The following is a 16812-nucleotide window of genomic DNA, read 5'->3' as shown; positions in this document are numbered from 1 at the left end:
GTCCAATTAAAATAATCTCACCATAAGATCGTTTTATATATGAATTTTTATTCTAATATTCTAATCAAACATAATTACTCACAATTGCCATGAACCAACTACAATGTTCTAAAACATACAACTAAAAAAACAAGAATTTCCTTAACTGATACATGTTGTGTGATGCCACTACCTACGCCATAGATAAAATAAATTACACTAAAAAAAATACAACATATATTTATTTATTTTTTTTTTGACAAATCACAGAGTAGAAGGGCAGAAAGTGATCAAATAATCCGACCCAGTACAAGTACATGTACTGGTAGCATCATCATAAGCATAACTGTAAGCAGTTGGACACGCATTCTTGAACAACTTCGAATACTTCGTAGGCGTACACGTTTGTGGGGTCCCATAATTCTCCGTACAACAATACTCCGGTTTATTAAACGCAGTACACGCACTTTTACACGCAATTACCGCACCTGAACGGTTCGGGTCCACCACTCGTAGCTCGGGTGGACATGACCCGTTCAGGTCCTCAACACACCCAGCATACTCACAATTCCCGATTCCACCATTTATCGGCTTTACTCCTATGCCTACATTGTATCCGTCAACAAGGCTTACGTCGTAGAAGTCCATACCATTGGCTCCGTTTAAGGTAAATTCTACAAGGGACACGGGTGGGATTCCCCCACCCGTGCAAGTGAGTCCCCCACAGTCGCCTGTTGAGCAGGTGCCTGTGCCTTTGGGGTTGAAGTTGCAGGCTGTTCGGGCCCAGAATCGGCCTGACCAGCCTGCTGGGGGGTTGAGGGTGAGTGATGAGCCATGTGGTAGAGTGTGGTTTGATTGTGTGAGGAGGGGTGGGCCGTTTCCTGTTAGTGAAGCGGGCCAGACTGTGTATGGGCAGTTGTTGAGGAGATTAAACACGGTTGCTGATGCTGTGTTTGTTGAAAAGCCTGTATAAAATTGAGGGTAGTTACAACTTACAAAGGGATGGTATGTGCAAATAATGCATCATATTTTCATTTTAAATGTAATTGTAAAAAATCATTCTTGTGAGAGACCGCCTTTCGGCGAGATGACCTCAAACAAAGAATATATATATTGTTATAAAATATGTGCGATGGGCTATGTAAGCCATATATGAGACACGTCTCTCGGTCGTCTCATATAACAATTTTTGTACGATAATTGTTTGAAGTATCAAAATATGTTATAGTATAATTTAACTCGCTTTCTCATATAAAATATTTGGGCTAAAAATGTTGATGTAAAACATGTTTTCAACATACATTGTGTTCATTACTCATGGCTCATTTGATTATCCGTACTAAATAGTGTTTAATAAGAATGATCCGCATGAAATATACCATGTAACAAAAATTTAATTATAAAAACTTTTTTTTGTTACAATTTTCATTACCGCTTAATACTACATTTTCACATGGCAATGCATTAGAAATTTGTGTGAGACAATTAAAGTAGAATAAGTATAACTATTTAACTTGTCAAGACACTAAATTTTCATTAAAATTACGCTAAAGTTTTACAAATTCAATCATTTAATACCGACTATATCAAATAGGCAGTCAATGTAAATGAACCAACTTAACCAAAAACCTTAAGTTGGATGGCTAAAAGCTAAAATATGTTATATTAAACTCTAACAATACTAATTATATTTATGATTATATGCAAACATTGAAATACAAAATAACAATGGAAACTAAGCACAACTAGGATAAAACATACCTAACAAGAAGAGGAATGTGTGGAGAAAAAAGAAGCTACGATTGATGATCAACATTGTTGGTAATTGAGAAGGATCACAGTTAAATGAGAAGTGAGGAAGTTTTATTGTGTTTAAAAAGTAATAAAGAGAAAAAGGTTAAAGGTTAGACTCAAGAGTGGTTAAGAGTTGGGGAAGGGGGTTGGAGTTTAAAGCTAAAAGTAGATATGGTGGTGTATTTATAGTTTTAGGGATACCAACTATTTTAAGATTTTATTCAAAGAGTGTGATTCTTGCTTCCTTTTTATATTTTCTATTTTTGTTATTTTTTTGGGGTCTCATCAAAGATGCACTAAAAAATTTAATTTGACAATAAAAATTTATGTAGTAAAACAGGGTATTTAATTTGACAATAAAAATTTATGTAGTAAAACAGGGTTGGCCACAAAAATGATGATATGTACCTGCTTTTGTCATTAATTTTAAAAAATGTAGAAATAAGATGGCGATATAAAATGTTTGTTATAATTTTTTTTTAAAACAATCTCAAATTTCATATTATCGATCTATACCTTATTTTTCCTTTTCTCTTATTGTTTAGGGGTTCTCATTAATGATGAATACATGTTGCAAAAGTTAGGCAATAAAAATGGTGACAAATAACTGTTTTGCCACCAATTTTTTTTACGAAAATGTGGGCGGATGGCAACAAATTAAAAGTCTTTATTGCCAACTTTTTTCATTAAATAATCTCAGATAATATACCTTATTTTTTCTCTTTTCTATTGGTTCTTACCCCCATACTCGGATCATCAAACTCTCTCCCCTTCTATTTTCTGTAGGGATGGCAATGGGTCAGACTCGGCTCGAATTATACATACTCTGACTTTGCTCCGGATTTTAGTCGAACTTTTTTTTTTCAGTCCACCTCCACTCAGAGTTGGATTATGCATACTCCAAGTTTGCCCTGACTCGGACTTTGGACCTCCAACGGAGTCGGATTATTATCAAACTTTATCGTTGTGATATTGTACTAATGATTTAAAGCATAAGAAGTTAACAAAATATATTTTTCAAATACAATTTAACAAAAAAAATATGTACTTTGAATTCAAATTTAACATGAGAAATATTCCTAATACTACAATTTAACAAAATTTTCTCGCATTTTGATTTGGTGTATTTTATTTCTCTTGATCTGATCTGTCGTATTTTGATTGATTGATCTAAATAAAAATACCAAGTAGTTTTTCAAAATCGAAAATTACAATTAGTATGAGAGAGAGTTTGAATTAGTCACGTCTAGAGTTTTAAAGAAAACAAAATATTGGGTTAAAAGTCAAATTCAAAGTCGGATTCACTTCAGGGTTGGAGTCGGGTCGGAGTGTCGGATTTTTATAAGGTGCAACTCCGGTCCGTCTCTAACTCGGATTCGGATCGTAAAGTCGGAGTTGGAGTTGGATAACCTTTTCCTCAGACTCGAATCGGATTATTTTCCTCGGAGGAGTCGGACTAGGGTCGGATTCGGACTGAATTGCCATCCCTAATTTTCTATCTCAAATACTATAACCTAATTTTTCCTCTCTTCTGAAAACATACATTACCTATTTTTTTCTTCTTTACTTTCTTCTTATTCTCTTTTTCTTGATCTTCATTCTTCTTTCTTCTTCACTCTTCTCATTCTTCTTCATTCCTCTCTATTTTTTTCCTTTCGCTTTTCTATATTTATATGCTACTATATTTTTCCTAAACACTTGAACATGGATCAAAATAATTCATTCTTCTCTATTTTTTTTTCTTTTTATTTTTTCTCTTTATTTTTCATTCTTCATTCTTTATTCCTCTCTTCTCTATTTCTCTTCTTTATCCTTCATTTTTTTCATTTTCATTCTCCATTTAAGGGTTCTAATGGTAGCAGAAGTTACTGTACCAGCTCCTATGGAGTACAGTCTACTTTTCACTTTACAAAAACTTACTGTAGCAGTTCCTATGGTGGAGTACCGTTAGAGGTTACAAGTAAAATGATCTCACCCAAAATTTATATGTAGTTACCAAAGCCAGCCCAACAAAACATAAGAGCGGATTCATAAGCCAAGGCATTAGCGCGTTAAAAAGAGCAGATCTTGTAGACCAACGTTAAAACAAATCCATAAAAGCATACCAAGATAAGTGTTTTAATATCTAAAGAGATACATTTAACTTGAAAACAATGTGCTAACATTAAACACTTGAAAGTGAGTTATTAAAGTACGAAAGTAGATTTCTAATTAATTTAGCGCAATTTAAGACTATCTCACAAATAAACCATCTTAAACGAGAGTAAATTTTACCAAAGATAATGACAAACATCATTCAATTGGGTACAAAGAGAAGTATGGGGTCATTAATTTAAAAAAAAAATTAAAAAAAAAGGAGAAAGCAAATATCCTTAAAAGAACCAATACACAAAGAAGCAACCAAAGAAAAAATAATTCTCAAGAGCATTATCCTGAGCAATCAAATGAGATTTGTACATCAAAGTCTAAAAGCTACACATTTAAGTGTGGATATTCAAGTTAGAAGAACACAAGAGTAACAAAGAACAAGAATAAAACTCCTCTACCAATCTGCAGACTTCTCCCACCCCTTTCATATGCACAAAGCTATGCAGTAATCACCACGAACGACACAGCCTTAGAAACAATCAAAACTTTTTTGAATTATAACGAACGATAGAATAACTAAATCTATACCAACCATGAAAGCTGTTTTTTAGCTGAAAATGGCGGTCCAGACGCGGGTTTAAATCTTTTAGTGTATATGGAGTTCCTCACCAATTTGCAGCAGCAATTATGTACATTCACAATCTCAAGACCGGAATTTTAAAGTCGTATTATATTCCTATCCTAGGAATATTATCCAAGGTATACCCATCATAGTCGTAGTCCGATCCGATGCCTTCTTGCTGCTACAAGGCAAACATTTCATAGATGAGTTTTATGTTCATACTTCATAGCTAGGAGTTTTCAATATTACGAGTTTTCATAAGAAAAATGCGCGTTGGAGCCTCAACCGTCAACTTAAGCTTTTAGTTGAGTTGGTTCCTTGTTGGTATTGAGCCAACCAACTCAACTAAAAGCTTAAACTGATGGTTTATACTCTCAATTACGACAAATGTATTCTACCGTTTTCACTTAGTGTATCTTAACTAATCTTGTATAGAACAAAAAAGGTATGCCAAGGGAGTCCAAGCTAAATGATAAATGCAATTAATATTTCATCGATCGTGTTCGTGTAGACAAAACTTTAATGAGAACTATACCTCCTTACCTGCTTAAGAAGACTCATCAAATCGTCCTGACTATAGTGCTCGGAAAAGAGGTGGGCTCCCGGGCTCTCCACGTCAGAAACACTCTCTGCCTTCACCTTTGAAGAATGATTAATGACTACGCTGTTGATGTTCTGATTGACGTTCTGCGTACCCACGTTTTGATTTTCTAATCCGACTGAAAAAATCGGATTCCCGGGAATGGTGTTCCCATTCTGTTCATTCTTATGAGAGGAAATATAGGACTGGTTTACCAAAACCGAGGGTGCAACATTCACACTGCTTTGCATAGACGATACATGTTGGGAGGGCCCACCAAACGACATGTTAGGATTCTGCAAATAACATTCTTGAGGCTTCTGCTGAAGATCGCTGAAAATATCGTAACTCCCAACAAATCCTCTCGTTACTTTAATTTCCGAGTTAGATGTTATCCCTGGGGTACTACCAAGAGGGAAGCTATTGCTTGGTAAATCATAGATCTGGTTGACAGAGTAATCTACCACCGGGCCAGCTTGAGCAACTGGATCATAAGGCACATTATTTCTCGATATAACTGAACTTCCGGTCCCATTTGACTGCAATGACTGCCCGATCGAAGATTGAATCCGTAAAGCTTGAGCATTGACATTTTCGTTTAAAATTTGACCCCGTGAGTGTTGTGGGACCATCTGCTGCATCATTAAAGAACTATTTTGATGACTACTTGTAGCATTAGCTTGCATGTTCATATTCCCAAGGGATTGTACAGATTGATTTAATCCTCCGATTTGCTTAGGTTCCATAGATGTCGGGATTCCGTGCAGCAGGTTCATTTGCTTACTAGTTTTGCTGATCTGTGCTTGTTGTGGATCTCCGTATCTTACCTTATTGTTGTCAAAACTAAAGAGATTTCTCTGGTCGACAAACGGCATTGACATGCCGGGTTTAATAGGAGGAGGGATTCTGGTGTATGCCGCTAGAGTCTGAGCGGAAAGTTGACCAGTAGCGGCTAGAGTTTGGAGATCAATACCTCCGAGCGATGACATTGAGCTAAAACCTGTATCCTGGGGCATAAACGAGCTGTTTATTCCACCTTGGTGTTGTGATACTCCACTCAACCTTCTTAGATACAAGCGATATTTCTGCATCGATCAAGTAAGACGTTCAAGAGAAAGATGGAAGTGAAAAGGGAGCAGAAGACGAGGGGTTGAATCTCTGATTTACCTGAAGATGGCTAGCCACATTTTCTCTTGTAAGACCAGGAACGTTCATCAGCTCCAGTATTTTCTTTGGAACGGCTTCTGGAAACATTCATCCAGCAGAAATGGTAAGCTAAGATAAAAAAAGAGAAGCAAACAATTTAAGACAAAAAAGTAGACTTAAGTACCTAACATTTTCTTCGAACAGTTCATAAGAATAATTTCAAGCAGACAAGGTCGGCCCTGAGATTTGAGTGGCCCGGGTTTAAATGTTATTATTGACCCCTAATCACTAAATATATTATTATAGGCCCCTAGGTATTAAATATTAAAGCGTCATTTTTCGAATTTTATTGAAGGGCCCGGGGCACAGGCCCCTCCCCTCCTGCCCCTTTATAGGGCCGAGCCATCAAGCAGATAGATAAATCAACATCACCAACAAGGGTAAGGTTGCGACGTTGCGTACATCCAACTCCCCAAGCCTCACCTAGGTGGAGACATTAGTGGCATTAGGGTAATGGAATGCTATTGATGTTGTAATATACTAATCAACAAAACATATAAGATGAGGGTTGGAGTCTAGGAGCTACCATGCAAATGTGCGTTTTAAAAGTTTGAAAATTAATATCCTATATAAAGTAGATATTGGATTTTAAATGAAGTATGCTACGAAAATTATATCTTGATTATGTTCTTAAAAAATTAGATTGTTATTTAAAAATTAAGTTATCAAACTATTCAATAAATTAGCAAATTTTTACAACTATGATTTAACCCTTTATTTAGTTGACTTGAAAGAAAAATGTTTAACATTTTAGTTTCCTTTAGACATTAATATCAAAATCATATGGTAACCCAAAGAAGACAAAAGATAAAGAAAACAATAATAATAAATTTAATCGTGAAAAATGTTATAGTATCAAGCACAGCAATTGCCAATTTAACAACACTAAAGGTTTGGGCAACAAGCAATCTTCTAAAAAAAGAACAAGAACAAGCAAAGCCATATGCAGTCCAATTTCAACTTCAAACAAAACAACAAACAACTCTTCCATTGGAGGCAATTTAAAAATTTCATAATCCAACCAAAAAGAAACAATTGATTCATCAAATATGCACATTCGACCTCTTTATTGGTGCAACAATAGTCAATAACCAGGTAAAGTCCTATGAGCGAGATACACTGGGTGAGATGATGATGATGAAACTATTCCAAAACTAACTCGAACAATAAAAGTGCTACGTGATTTATAGAAAACATTATTCAATAATAGTTGGATGCCTTCAACAACGCAAAACAGACACTTTAAATAACTTAAATCGGAAGAGGAAGGGATCATACTGTCAATGCCAAGCTGGTTTACAGCGGCCACAAACTGTTGGTGAAGCTCAACCGACCAAACTACCCGAGGTTTCTTAAGAGAAGTCGACTCGTCCTTTTCCTCATTCTCATCATCCTCGCTACTTTTCCTTTTCGAATTCTTCCAGTTCCCATCATTGGCAGGAGATGAAACAGCATCTTCTTGTTTTTGCGATCGATCCCCTTCATCCCAACTTCCTGATTGCTCGATGTCTTTGTACTCATTCTTCCTCTTCCTCACCACATGCTGCCATATGTTCTTAAGTGCCTCAATTGGCACAGGTTTGATCAAATAATCACAAGCTCCGTGTGTAACACCTTTCATCACAACATGCTTGCTATCATCCGCAGACATCACTGTTCCATTACATAAATTTCATCTAAGACTTCTAAAGAAAATGAGAATTTAAGGATCAAGTATTAACCCAGATGTTATAGCTCAATAGTTAATACTTACTGATAACCGGAAGGTCCATTTCCAACCCAACATGCTCCAGGAGTTTGAACCCATCCATATCGGGCATATGAACATCACTTATAACAATATCAAACCCATTCTTATTCTCTCGGAGCAAGGTTAGGGCAATCTCAGCTCTATTTGTCTTGGTAACTAAAACATACAAAATCAAACACAAGTCATTTTTCAACTCAAACTAAAATAGCTAATCCACAACATCAACTATGCCAACCCTTAATCCCAAAAGATTTTGGTCGGCAACATGAACCAATAGTTCATTTCCAATTGTCGTCCACACGGGATTGATTTTAGGTTCATGATCATGGAAGGCAAATAGGTTATAATGGGTTAAAACCCTAATATCAATATTTGGAATCAATGTCTAAAGCAATTCAAAACCCAAATTATTACCATATATCTAATTTTATCCCATCTAAATAATTCACATCTCCAACAATCAATCAATACAAAGCAACAAATCTTAAACCATACAATAAATACCCTCAAATATACCAAACCCCAAATTATTACCATATATCACAAATTTATCCCATCTAAACAATTTACATCTCCAACAAAACCCATATATCACAGTTCAAAACTATCAATACGAAGCAACAAAAACTAAACCATACAACAAAAACCCACAAATATACCAAAACCCAATACACCATTAATTCATCAAAGAAGAAAAGTACAGAACAATTAATAAAATCAACAGTTGGATCAACCAAAATTCAGTCCAATAATTGATGTATCAAAGGAAGTACATAAAAACTTAAAATTATTACCTTCATACCGACAAGTACGAAGCATCTTTTCTAAGATGGTAAGGCAAGTTGGATCATCATCAACCAAAAGAACCCGGAGACCAACCGGAAAATTATCATCTGCTGATTTCCGGTTAACTGTAGAGCTAGTTAAATTCATGGATCCTACTAATCCACCACCTAAATTCATCTCATCTAGATTGTAATAACCTTATTATTTATACAAAATAGTACCTACAAATTAAGGGGTTTGACCCACCATAAATAATTTCCCAAAAACCCCCAAAAAAATTAAGGAACTTATTACGTAATTAAGGTCTGCATGGATTAATTTAAGGAAAAACCCACTTTCGAAATCCTAACTTTAGGAGAAATGGAATCTTTGAAATAGAAAAAAAATGAAATGATGAAACCCAGTATAAGATTCTTATTGTGCTTTTACTAAGTTTGACTACTAGGAAATTATTTGAGGTAAAATAACAGATTTTTTGAAAACTCTGGAAGTAAATTCGTCATACCCAAATGGAAATTCAAGTTGTTAAGCAAACATGAGTTAAGATTTGCCTGAAAATTCGAGAGAAGATGGGAGAAAAGTAGAGAGAGAAAGTGAAGAGGAGGAGAAAGAGAGAGAAACAAAGATAAAAGCAAGAGGAATAAATTGATGCAAGTTCAACGCTGCTTCTGGGTAAAATATTTATTTTAAAAATAAATTTTAAAATAAAATTGGATTTGAATATTTTATTAGTAAGTGGGTCTATTTGATGAGTATGGATCCAGCTCATTAACACACGCAACTAAAATAACCCATAGATTTAGTAGTCATTTACTCGGTATATGTCAAACCATAATTTCATTTGTAAATTTAAAATTGGTTTAAATTTATTGTTTAGCACATTAAAAAATTTTTAATTTTGAATTTAGATTAAATTTTACCATTATTTGTAAAGTAGTGAAAGTTGAAAATTTAAAAATGACTATCCAAAATTCTTTTTTTATGATTTCATAACTGAAATGCATAATTTAAAATGAAATAGTTATTTCCAAACACTACATAGAAGTGTTCAAAATAGATTTGATGATTCGAAATTTATCCGATTTTGTAATAGAATCTGATTCGACACAAAACATGATTTCAAATCGACCTAAAATCAATCCGATGATCCGAATGAACATGTTTAATTAGGTTCCACCATATGAAGGAGCGAGTTGAGCCTGTGCTTAAAGTTTGAAAACCTTATAAAATCTTACGGTCTTGATTCCCAAACAATTACTGTACTTCAAGTTTGCGGGAAACCTTCGTCCATTAGCCCCAATTACATGATTGTTAATGAATTGTGAGAAATGGTATAATAGGAAACTTTCTAAATCATTGAAAGTTGCCTTGTACTGAAAACTGTATTATGGGAAACCTTCCAATTTCTAAACAATTGATATACTTGAAGGAATCATTAATCATCAATCACTAATTTATCATCATTAATTCTTAATTTATGCTTATATCACTATTTAAATGTTGATATGTAAATTAGTTGAAGTAATTTTTATGATTGATTGATAATTGATTCCTCTTTTAAATTGCAAAAGAGGATTATAACCTTATAATTGTAAATATATTTATTCTTGTTACTGTTGCATCAGTCGAGAGAAGTTTTTCAAATTTAAATATACTAAAAAATTACTTTAAGATCTTCAATTTCACAAGAATGTTTGAATGGTGCAGTGTTATCATTTGAGAAAATTAGGACCAAATATCTTGATTTAGACACTGTTAGTAGAGATTATGCATAAAAAAATGCTCTTGGAAATTATTTTATTTTATTTTATATTATATATTGATGCATGCACTCTTTCTATTATAACATTGAATATATAATTTTTTATATCTCTGCTAGTTAGGGGGCGGTAAATATATTTCACCCCGAATCCCTAAAAAGTAAGGGCCTGCTTTGCCTCTAATTCGGTTACTCGGTTTGATTTTCAGCATGGATGTTTTTGGGTTTGAATTTGTAGAGTTTTAGTTTTAACTAGATAGATTCCCGTATAAAACACGGATGATAAAAATATTTACTGATATGAATAATGATATTATTTTATAAAATTAATTCGTTTACAACATAAACTTAATTAATAAATCTTTGTATTTGTTATTATATTATCATTATTAAAGTGAATAAATAATCTATTATACAACAATACTAAAATATATATTCATAGTAATTATTGATAATTAAGATAAATAAAAATTAAAAGGTCTTCAACTATGATAAATAGGAGGGAGGGTTTAGTTGAAAAAATAGCCAAATTAGTTAGCTTATTCATTATATGTTGATGATTTATTATTTAAGTTAAAAATAAAGATTTACATGTATACTATTTTTTTTTGTTATATAAGGAAATATAATATTTTAATAGATCATCACAAATAATTATAGTTTCAAAAATTTTCCTGTCAATAATAGAAAAAAGACGGAAAATTTTTTAATAATAGTGTGACATGTGTCTCAAATCGTTTCTTCATTATTACATTTTATTGATTATTGATAAATCATCACATATAATTAGAGTCAATCAACAAATATTACATGTTTTAATGAGTTAATTGTTTCCCTAAATATCAAGTCAAATATCAAAAATTTCTCTGTCGATAATAGAAAAAAAGGCGAAATTTTTTTTAATAATAATGAGACACATGTCTCAAGTCGTTTTTTCATTATTATATTTTATTTCCCTGTTAATAATAGAAAAAAGACGAAAATTTTTTTAATAATAGTGTGACACGTGTCTCAAGTCGTTTCTTCATTATTATATTTTACTGATTATTGATTGATTATTGATTATTGATAAATCATCACATATAAGTAGAGTCAATCAACAAATATTACGTGTTTTAATGAGTTAATTGTTTCCCTAAATATCAAGTCAAATATCAAAAATTTCTCTGTCGATAATAGAAAAAAAGGCGAAAAAATTTTTAATAACAGTGAGACACATGTCTCAAGTCGTTTCTTCATTATTATATTTTATTAAATTAATATCAATTTTAACAAAATCTCACATGAATATTTTTTATGTTCAACATATACTTTAAAAATCTAATTTAAATTTCTCCTTTCTAAAATGGACCAACAAAAAAAGAAAGGAGGAAATAGTTTTCTTGTTTAGAAATTAACTAACAAAATTATTTATAAGAAATTTATTTTCTGAATGTTTACAAATACAACAGACTAAATTATAAAGTTGTGCATTATATGACACTATGACTACTATCTAGTTCTACATTGAATCAAATTTGGTTTCGGGTCGGATTAGATTCTGGTTCGAGTTTATATATCTAGTTCTACATTGAATCAAATTTGGTTTCGGGTCGGATTAGATTTTGGTTCGAGTTTATATTGGGTCATGTAAATAGGATTAAAAGTTGAGAAATTCTCCTGTGCGGTGGGTATATACATGCAATCAGCCTAATATTCTGGCCCAATTTCAAAGTTTTAATGTACATTCCAAAGCTTAAGATCCAATGATTAAAAAGCCTATTTTAATTATTAAAATGTCCATTTTATGATTTAAAATACCAAATTTAAGACTTAATCTTCCTTTTTCTTAAGGCTTAGTTTAACATCTTACTATAAAGATTTAAATGTCTATTCCAAATCTTAAAATATATATTCTAAGCCATAAAATGTCCATTCTAAGGATTAAAATCTCCATTCTAAGCCTTAATATTCCGTTTTAAATTAAAGGATTAAGTTTAACAACCTATTTGAAAGTTTAAAATTTCAATTTTAGGGCTTAAATTTTTTATTCCAATGATTAAAACACTTATTCAAAGCCTTACCCTTCTTTTTATTATAAACACTGGAATTTAACATCCAAAGTTAAAGTTTTTAACGCCTATTTTAAGGCATAAAATATCTATTTTAAGGCTTAAAATGCCAATTCTAAGCCTTAACTTTCATTTTCCAAAAGTATAAGTTTTACATCATACTATAAAGTTTTAAAAGCGTATTTTAAGTCTTAGAAGGCCTATTCAAAGAATTAAATTGCCTACTTCAAAACTTAAAATATTGAACCCTAAGCCTTAAATTGTCAAAAGTATTGATATGATAAGTATACATTAAAGTGTGGAAAACATACAATAAATTCATTTATGAAAAATCTCTTTCATAAACAAAATCAAAAATTTAATTCTAACACGTGACAAAGTATTTTACCAATTCTTTACTAAACAAATCTCAATTATACTTATTACAAAATAACTATAATAGCAGTAATTCACTAATTACTACAATTAAACACAAGAATAAATATAACTGTTATGTTTAGATAATTCAAATGTATCCAATTCAAATGACATGGTTTTGGATGTCATGGCAGTTTTTGTCCTTTATTTTGCAGATATTAATTGAATTGTATTCCAATTGAAAAAGACGATTAAAGAGAAAAGAGGAGAAGAGAAACAGAGAGAATTAAATAAGTAGTTGTTTTCTTTTATTTTGCTAAATGCTAAGCCCAATATAACATGAGACCGTCTCACTGGAGAATTGTTGAAAAAAACTAAATTATCTATACTGATAAAGAATCAACTCAACAAAAAATTTAGCTTATGGATGAGGTATCATGATATGTTATATACACTAACTCGCTCTCACATACAAGAGCCCTTTGGATTAGAAGTGTGTGAATGTAACATAGGTCCTCCTTATCTCTGACATTGCATATTTCACTTTAGATGAGGGGTGATTGACATTTAAATATGTGACCTTATGACGCTGGCTTATAATATCATGTTAAAAAACCAATTCAACCAAAAGTTAAAGCTTATAATTGAAATCCAATGATATGTTATAGAAGTATACTCTAACATATGCTCGACGTCCAATCAAGTTTGATTAGACTATGGGTAGAGTCACTTTTGGTTTGGGTTTAACTTTGATTCAGGTTATTTTGAATTGGGTTGACTTTAGTGAGTTATATCATGTTATATTTGAGTAAGAAAATCCTGTGTTCTTGTTTGGGGTTCATATTAACTTTAGGTATGAAAGATTAAGTTAGAATAAAATTTATGATCTTTTGGTTTCGTTTGGATTAAATTCATATCATTGAGTGAATCTTTTGTTGAATTGAAAGGAAATTTTTACAATAAAATTTTATTTGAACCAATACAATATTTAATATAATGTATTTTGAAGCAAATTTGATCTTATTATTTATTCACATTAAAATTTTTTTATACGAAAAATTAAAATTTCAAAAATACCCCATTGAAAATTAAACCACCAACCCTTCATTTTAAATATAAGATACAAAAATTAAATCACTCAAAGGTATCCATCCAAAATAACACCCTAAATATTAACTCTAAAATAATATTTTAAAATTTTGTTTTTATCTGAAATGAGAAATATTTGATACGCAAAATAAAAATCCTTCAAAACATATTCTTCATCCAAAATAAAATTTCAAACTTCATCCTCTAAAATTAAATTCTAAAAGTTTGTTTTTATTTATTTGATATAAAAATTCAAATCTCCTCAAAACCCTTAATCTAAATTAAACCCCTCAAAATTCTCTTTCCAAAAATAAATTTAGATTTTTACTTATAATAGTAAAACCCACAAAATACTCCCTCCAAAATATTATGCCATTAAATTTAATTTACTAAAAGTAAATAACATGTATATATATATCTATATTGAAATAATAGTGTTGTAAGTTTTGATTGTATCAGAAAAGAAGCACTAAAAAATAGTACGACCAATTATTTTAAGGTTGGGTTTATTACTAATAAGGTGATAACATACAATTTATAATTGGATTTATTTGATATACAATTTGTCTCATATGTGACTCTTGATTACTTAATGGCTTTAATTTCTTAAACATCACTAAATAACCCTCTTCTTTTTTCCACTTTTGATTTTTACCTCTTATTTAGCCTCTTGAATTTTTCATTGTTGACTTACTTACATGTAGAATTAGTAACTTGCTTCATATTCTTTTATATGTATCGCTATCGATAAAAATATAAGGTATTGATATTCGATAAATCTTCTGTAAGACCTAATTTGAAAGTAAACATGGCAATACTCTAGGTTGCTTATCACAATTGTCTCTTTGTTGAATTGGAAAAGATCGTCTAAAAGACTCTTATCTTACACCTGAATGATTTTTTCGTTCTGGAGTAGCCTTAACTTGCTTCTTGCAAGCTAGAAAATGACTAATGCAACTTTCTAGGGTTATGAAATTTTCAAACACACTTCAAAAGGTTTGCAATGGTCGTCAGATCTGTTAAACTTAAAGTGTATAGGGATTCACTTATAAAGTAGGTCCACCCATTATCTCATGTCAAAATGATGAATCTATAAATTGTCTAATTAATTCTTGAAGGAATAATCGTCTTATAAACTTAGATAGTATTGGGATCACCCGAATCCATGATAAGTTAAAGTTTGATCTTCATACATCTTTCTTCTTCCTTCACTTGATCTTCATGAAAATTTTGAAGCAAAAATTAACTTGAATAATATCTCACCTATCGCCCATCTATAGTAAATAATTCCTACTTTAAATTATTTTCTAATAATCCACCTTTGATACTAATTTGCTCCTAACATACCCTTAATTTTTTTCACATGTTATAACAGGTAATCCTGCACAAAAAGAAAAAGAAAAATTAAAAATTCAATGGAAAAACACATAACGGCCAACTCCATACCTAGCTACCACCACTACCACCTAACCCAACTCGTTCCTCACCACCTGTACCATCCCACTCCCTTTCTCCACCACCTTTGTCATCATCTTTGCCACCCCACCCCACCCACCCCTTCCCTTACAACATCAACCACCCAAGCCAAAATTGAATAGATTTTACTCAAAATGTTGTTGCTAGTATTACAATAATGATGTATTATAAATATGTGTTACAAGATAAATCTACACTATTTGTAATCCTTTGTATATGGCTTTGAACTCTTGTTGAATTACCAAGGAGACGATGAAGATATGGTTGCGACAATCAAAGAAGTCGCTCGGAAACTTGATATGAGTAGAATGCGTTCATGCACTTTTCTATTGTAATATTTCTCCCACAAAGGTGCTTGGAATGATAAATAAAATTCACAATGAGATACAATCTACACAACAAAATCCTAGAACAAGGAAATTGCAGTAGTAAATACAAGTGTTGTGGTGAATTAAGAACTTTGATAATATTGAGAGTTAATTACTCTCTCAATATTATCTCATGAAATGAAGAACAAGAATGGGAGTATTTTTCAGAGAGAAATAAGAAATGATATGGAGATGAGATGGAATGTCCCTTGGCATGCAACCTCTATTATAGAGCTATGCATGAAACAATACCTCCTTTTGAAACAAAAGTGTTTCACCAAACAAAGCTTATGAATCAAAGTAATGTTTCACCAAGCAAAGCTTATGAATCAAAGTTATTCATCAAACAAAACTTATGAATCAAAGTAATAATTCATCAAATTCTTTGAGGCACTTAATTGGACTTATAATATATTTATTTAGTCCCACTACTATACTAAGTATGTAGTATATACAAATCTAGGTCTATATACTCTAAATGTTCAACAGGTAAATGGGTGGGGAAGAGGATGGTAGTGGTATTGTAGCTAGATGGGTCGAGAAGAGGAAAAGTGTTGTGGTGGAAAGGGGTTGCAGCTGAGAAAGGAGAAGAGCTGCGGTGGGGTGTTGTGAGGAGAGGGGAGGAAAAGTGATCCTGACCCGTGACCAAATTAATATCAAATATTAAATTATTAAAAAATAATTCAAAATAAAAATTATTTACATTAGATAGACAATAAATAAAATTATTCAAAATTATTTTTTCAATTTAAAAAAAAAAAATTCTTTTTCTCTTCTTTCTTTCCCTTTCAAATAAACATTTTGTATTATTTCTTTTTCTTTACCTTCCCTTCCTATTCCTTCTATCCTAACATAAATGTTTAAGTATAGGTAAAGTGGAAAAAAACACAAATAATGGAGGGTAAAA

The 16812-nt window shown here is 31.8% G+C and overlaps 2 protein-coding genes across 5 annotated transcripts; both read right to left on the bottom strand.

Moving 5' to 3' along the window:
* Positions 1–2025, bottom strand: LOC130825701 (pathogenesis-related protein 5-like). Its single transcript, XM_057691055.1, has 2 exons — positions 1741–2025; positions 1–944 (listed from the first exon to the last, which is right to left on the bottom strand). Exons 1-2 carry the CDS (start codon positions 1793–1795, stop codon positions 244–246), a joined length of 756 nt encoding a protein of 251 aa, XP_057547038.1. The 5' UTR covers positions 1796–2025; the 3' UTR covers positions 1–243.
* A 1973-nt stretch (positions 2026–3998) lies between these two features.
* On the bottom strand, positions 3999–9452 carry LOC130825700 (two-component response regulator ARR2-like). 4 transcript variants are annotated; one of them, XM_057691050.1, is made up of 6 exons: positions 8814–9452; positions 8023–8175; positions 7548–7922; positions 6231–6307; positions 5027–6148; positions 3999–4664 (listed from the first exon to the last, which is right to left on the bottom strand). In XM_057691050.1, exons 1-6 carry the CDS (start codon positions 8980–8982, stop codon positions 4590–4592), a joined length of 1971 nt encoding a protein of 656 aa, XP_057547033.1. In that variant the 5' UTR covers positions 8983–9452; the 3' UTR covers positions 3999–4589. The 4 variants fall into 4 exon arrangements, with proteins under 4 accessions (XP_057547033.1, XP_057547035.1, XP_057547034.1 ...); XM_057691052.1 differs by having other exon boundaries at positions 3999–4661; XM_057691051.1 differs by having other exon boundaries at positions 5019–6148; positions 8814–9451.
* Between the last annotated feature and the right edge of the window lie 7360 nt (positions 9453–16812).

Source organism: Amaranthus tricolor, chromosome 10, assembly GCF_026212465.1.
Source record: "Amaranthus tricolor cultivar Red isolate AtriRed21 chromosome 10, ASM2621246v1, whole genome shotgun sequence".
In the NCBI taxonomy this organism is placed as follows: domain Eukaryota; kingdom Viridiplantae; phylum Streptophyta; class Magnoliopsida; order Caryophyllales; family Amaranthaceae; genus Amaranthus; species Amaranthus tricolor.
The sequence above is the reverse complement of the archived record's forward strand: the minus strand, read 5'-3'. Positions and strand labels throughout refer to the sequence as shown.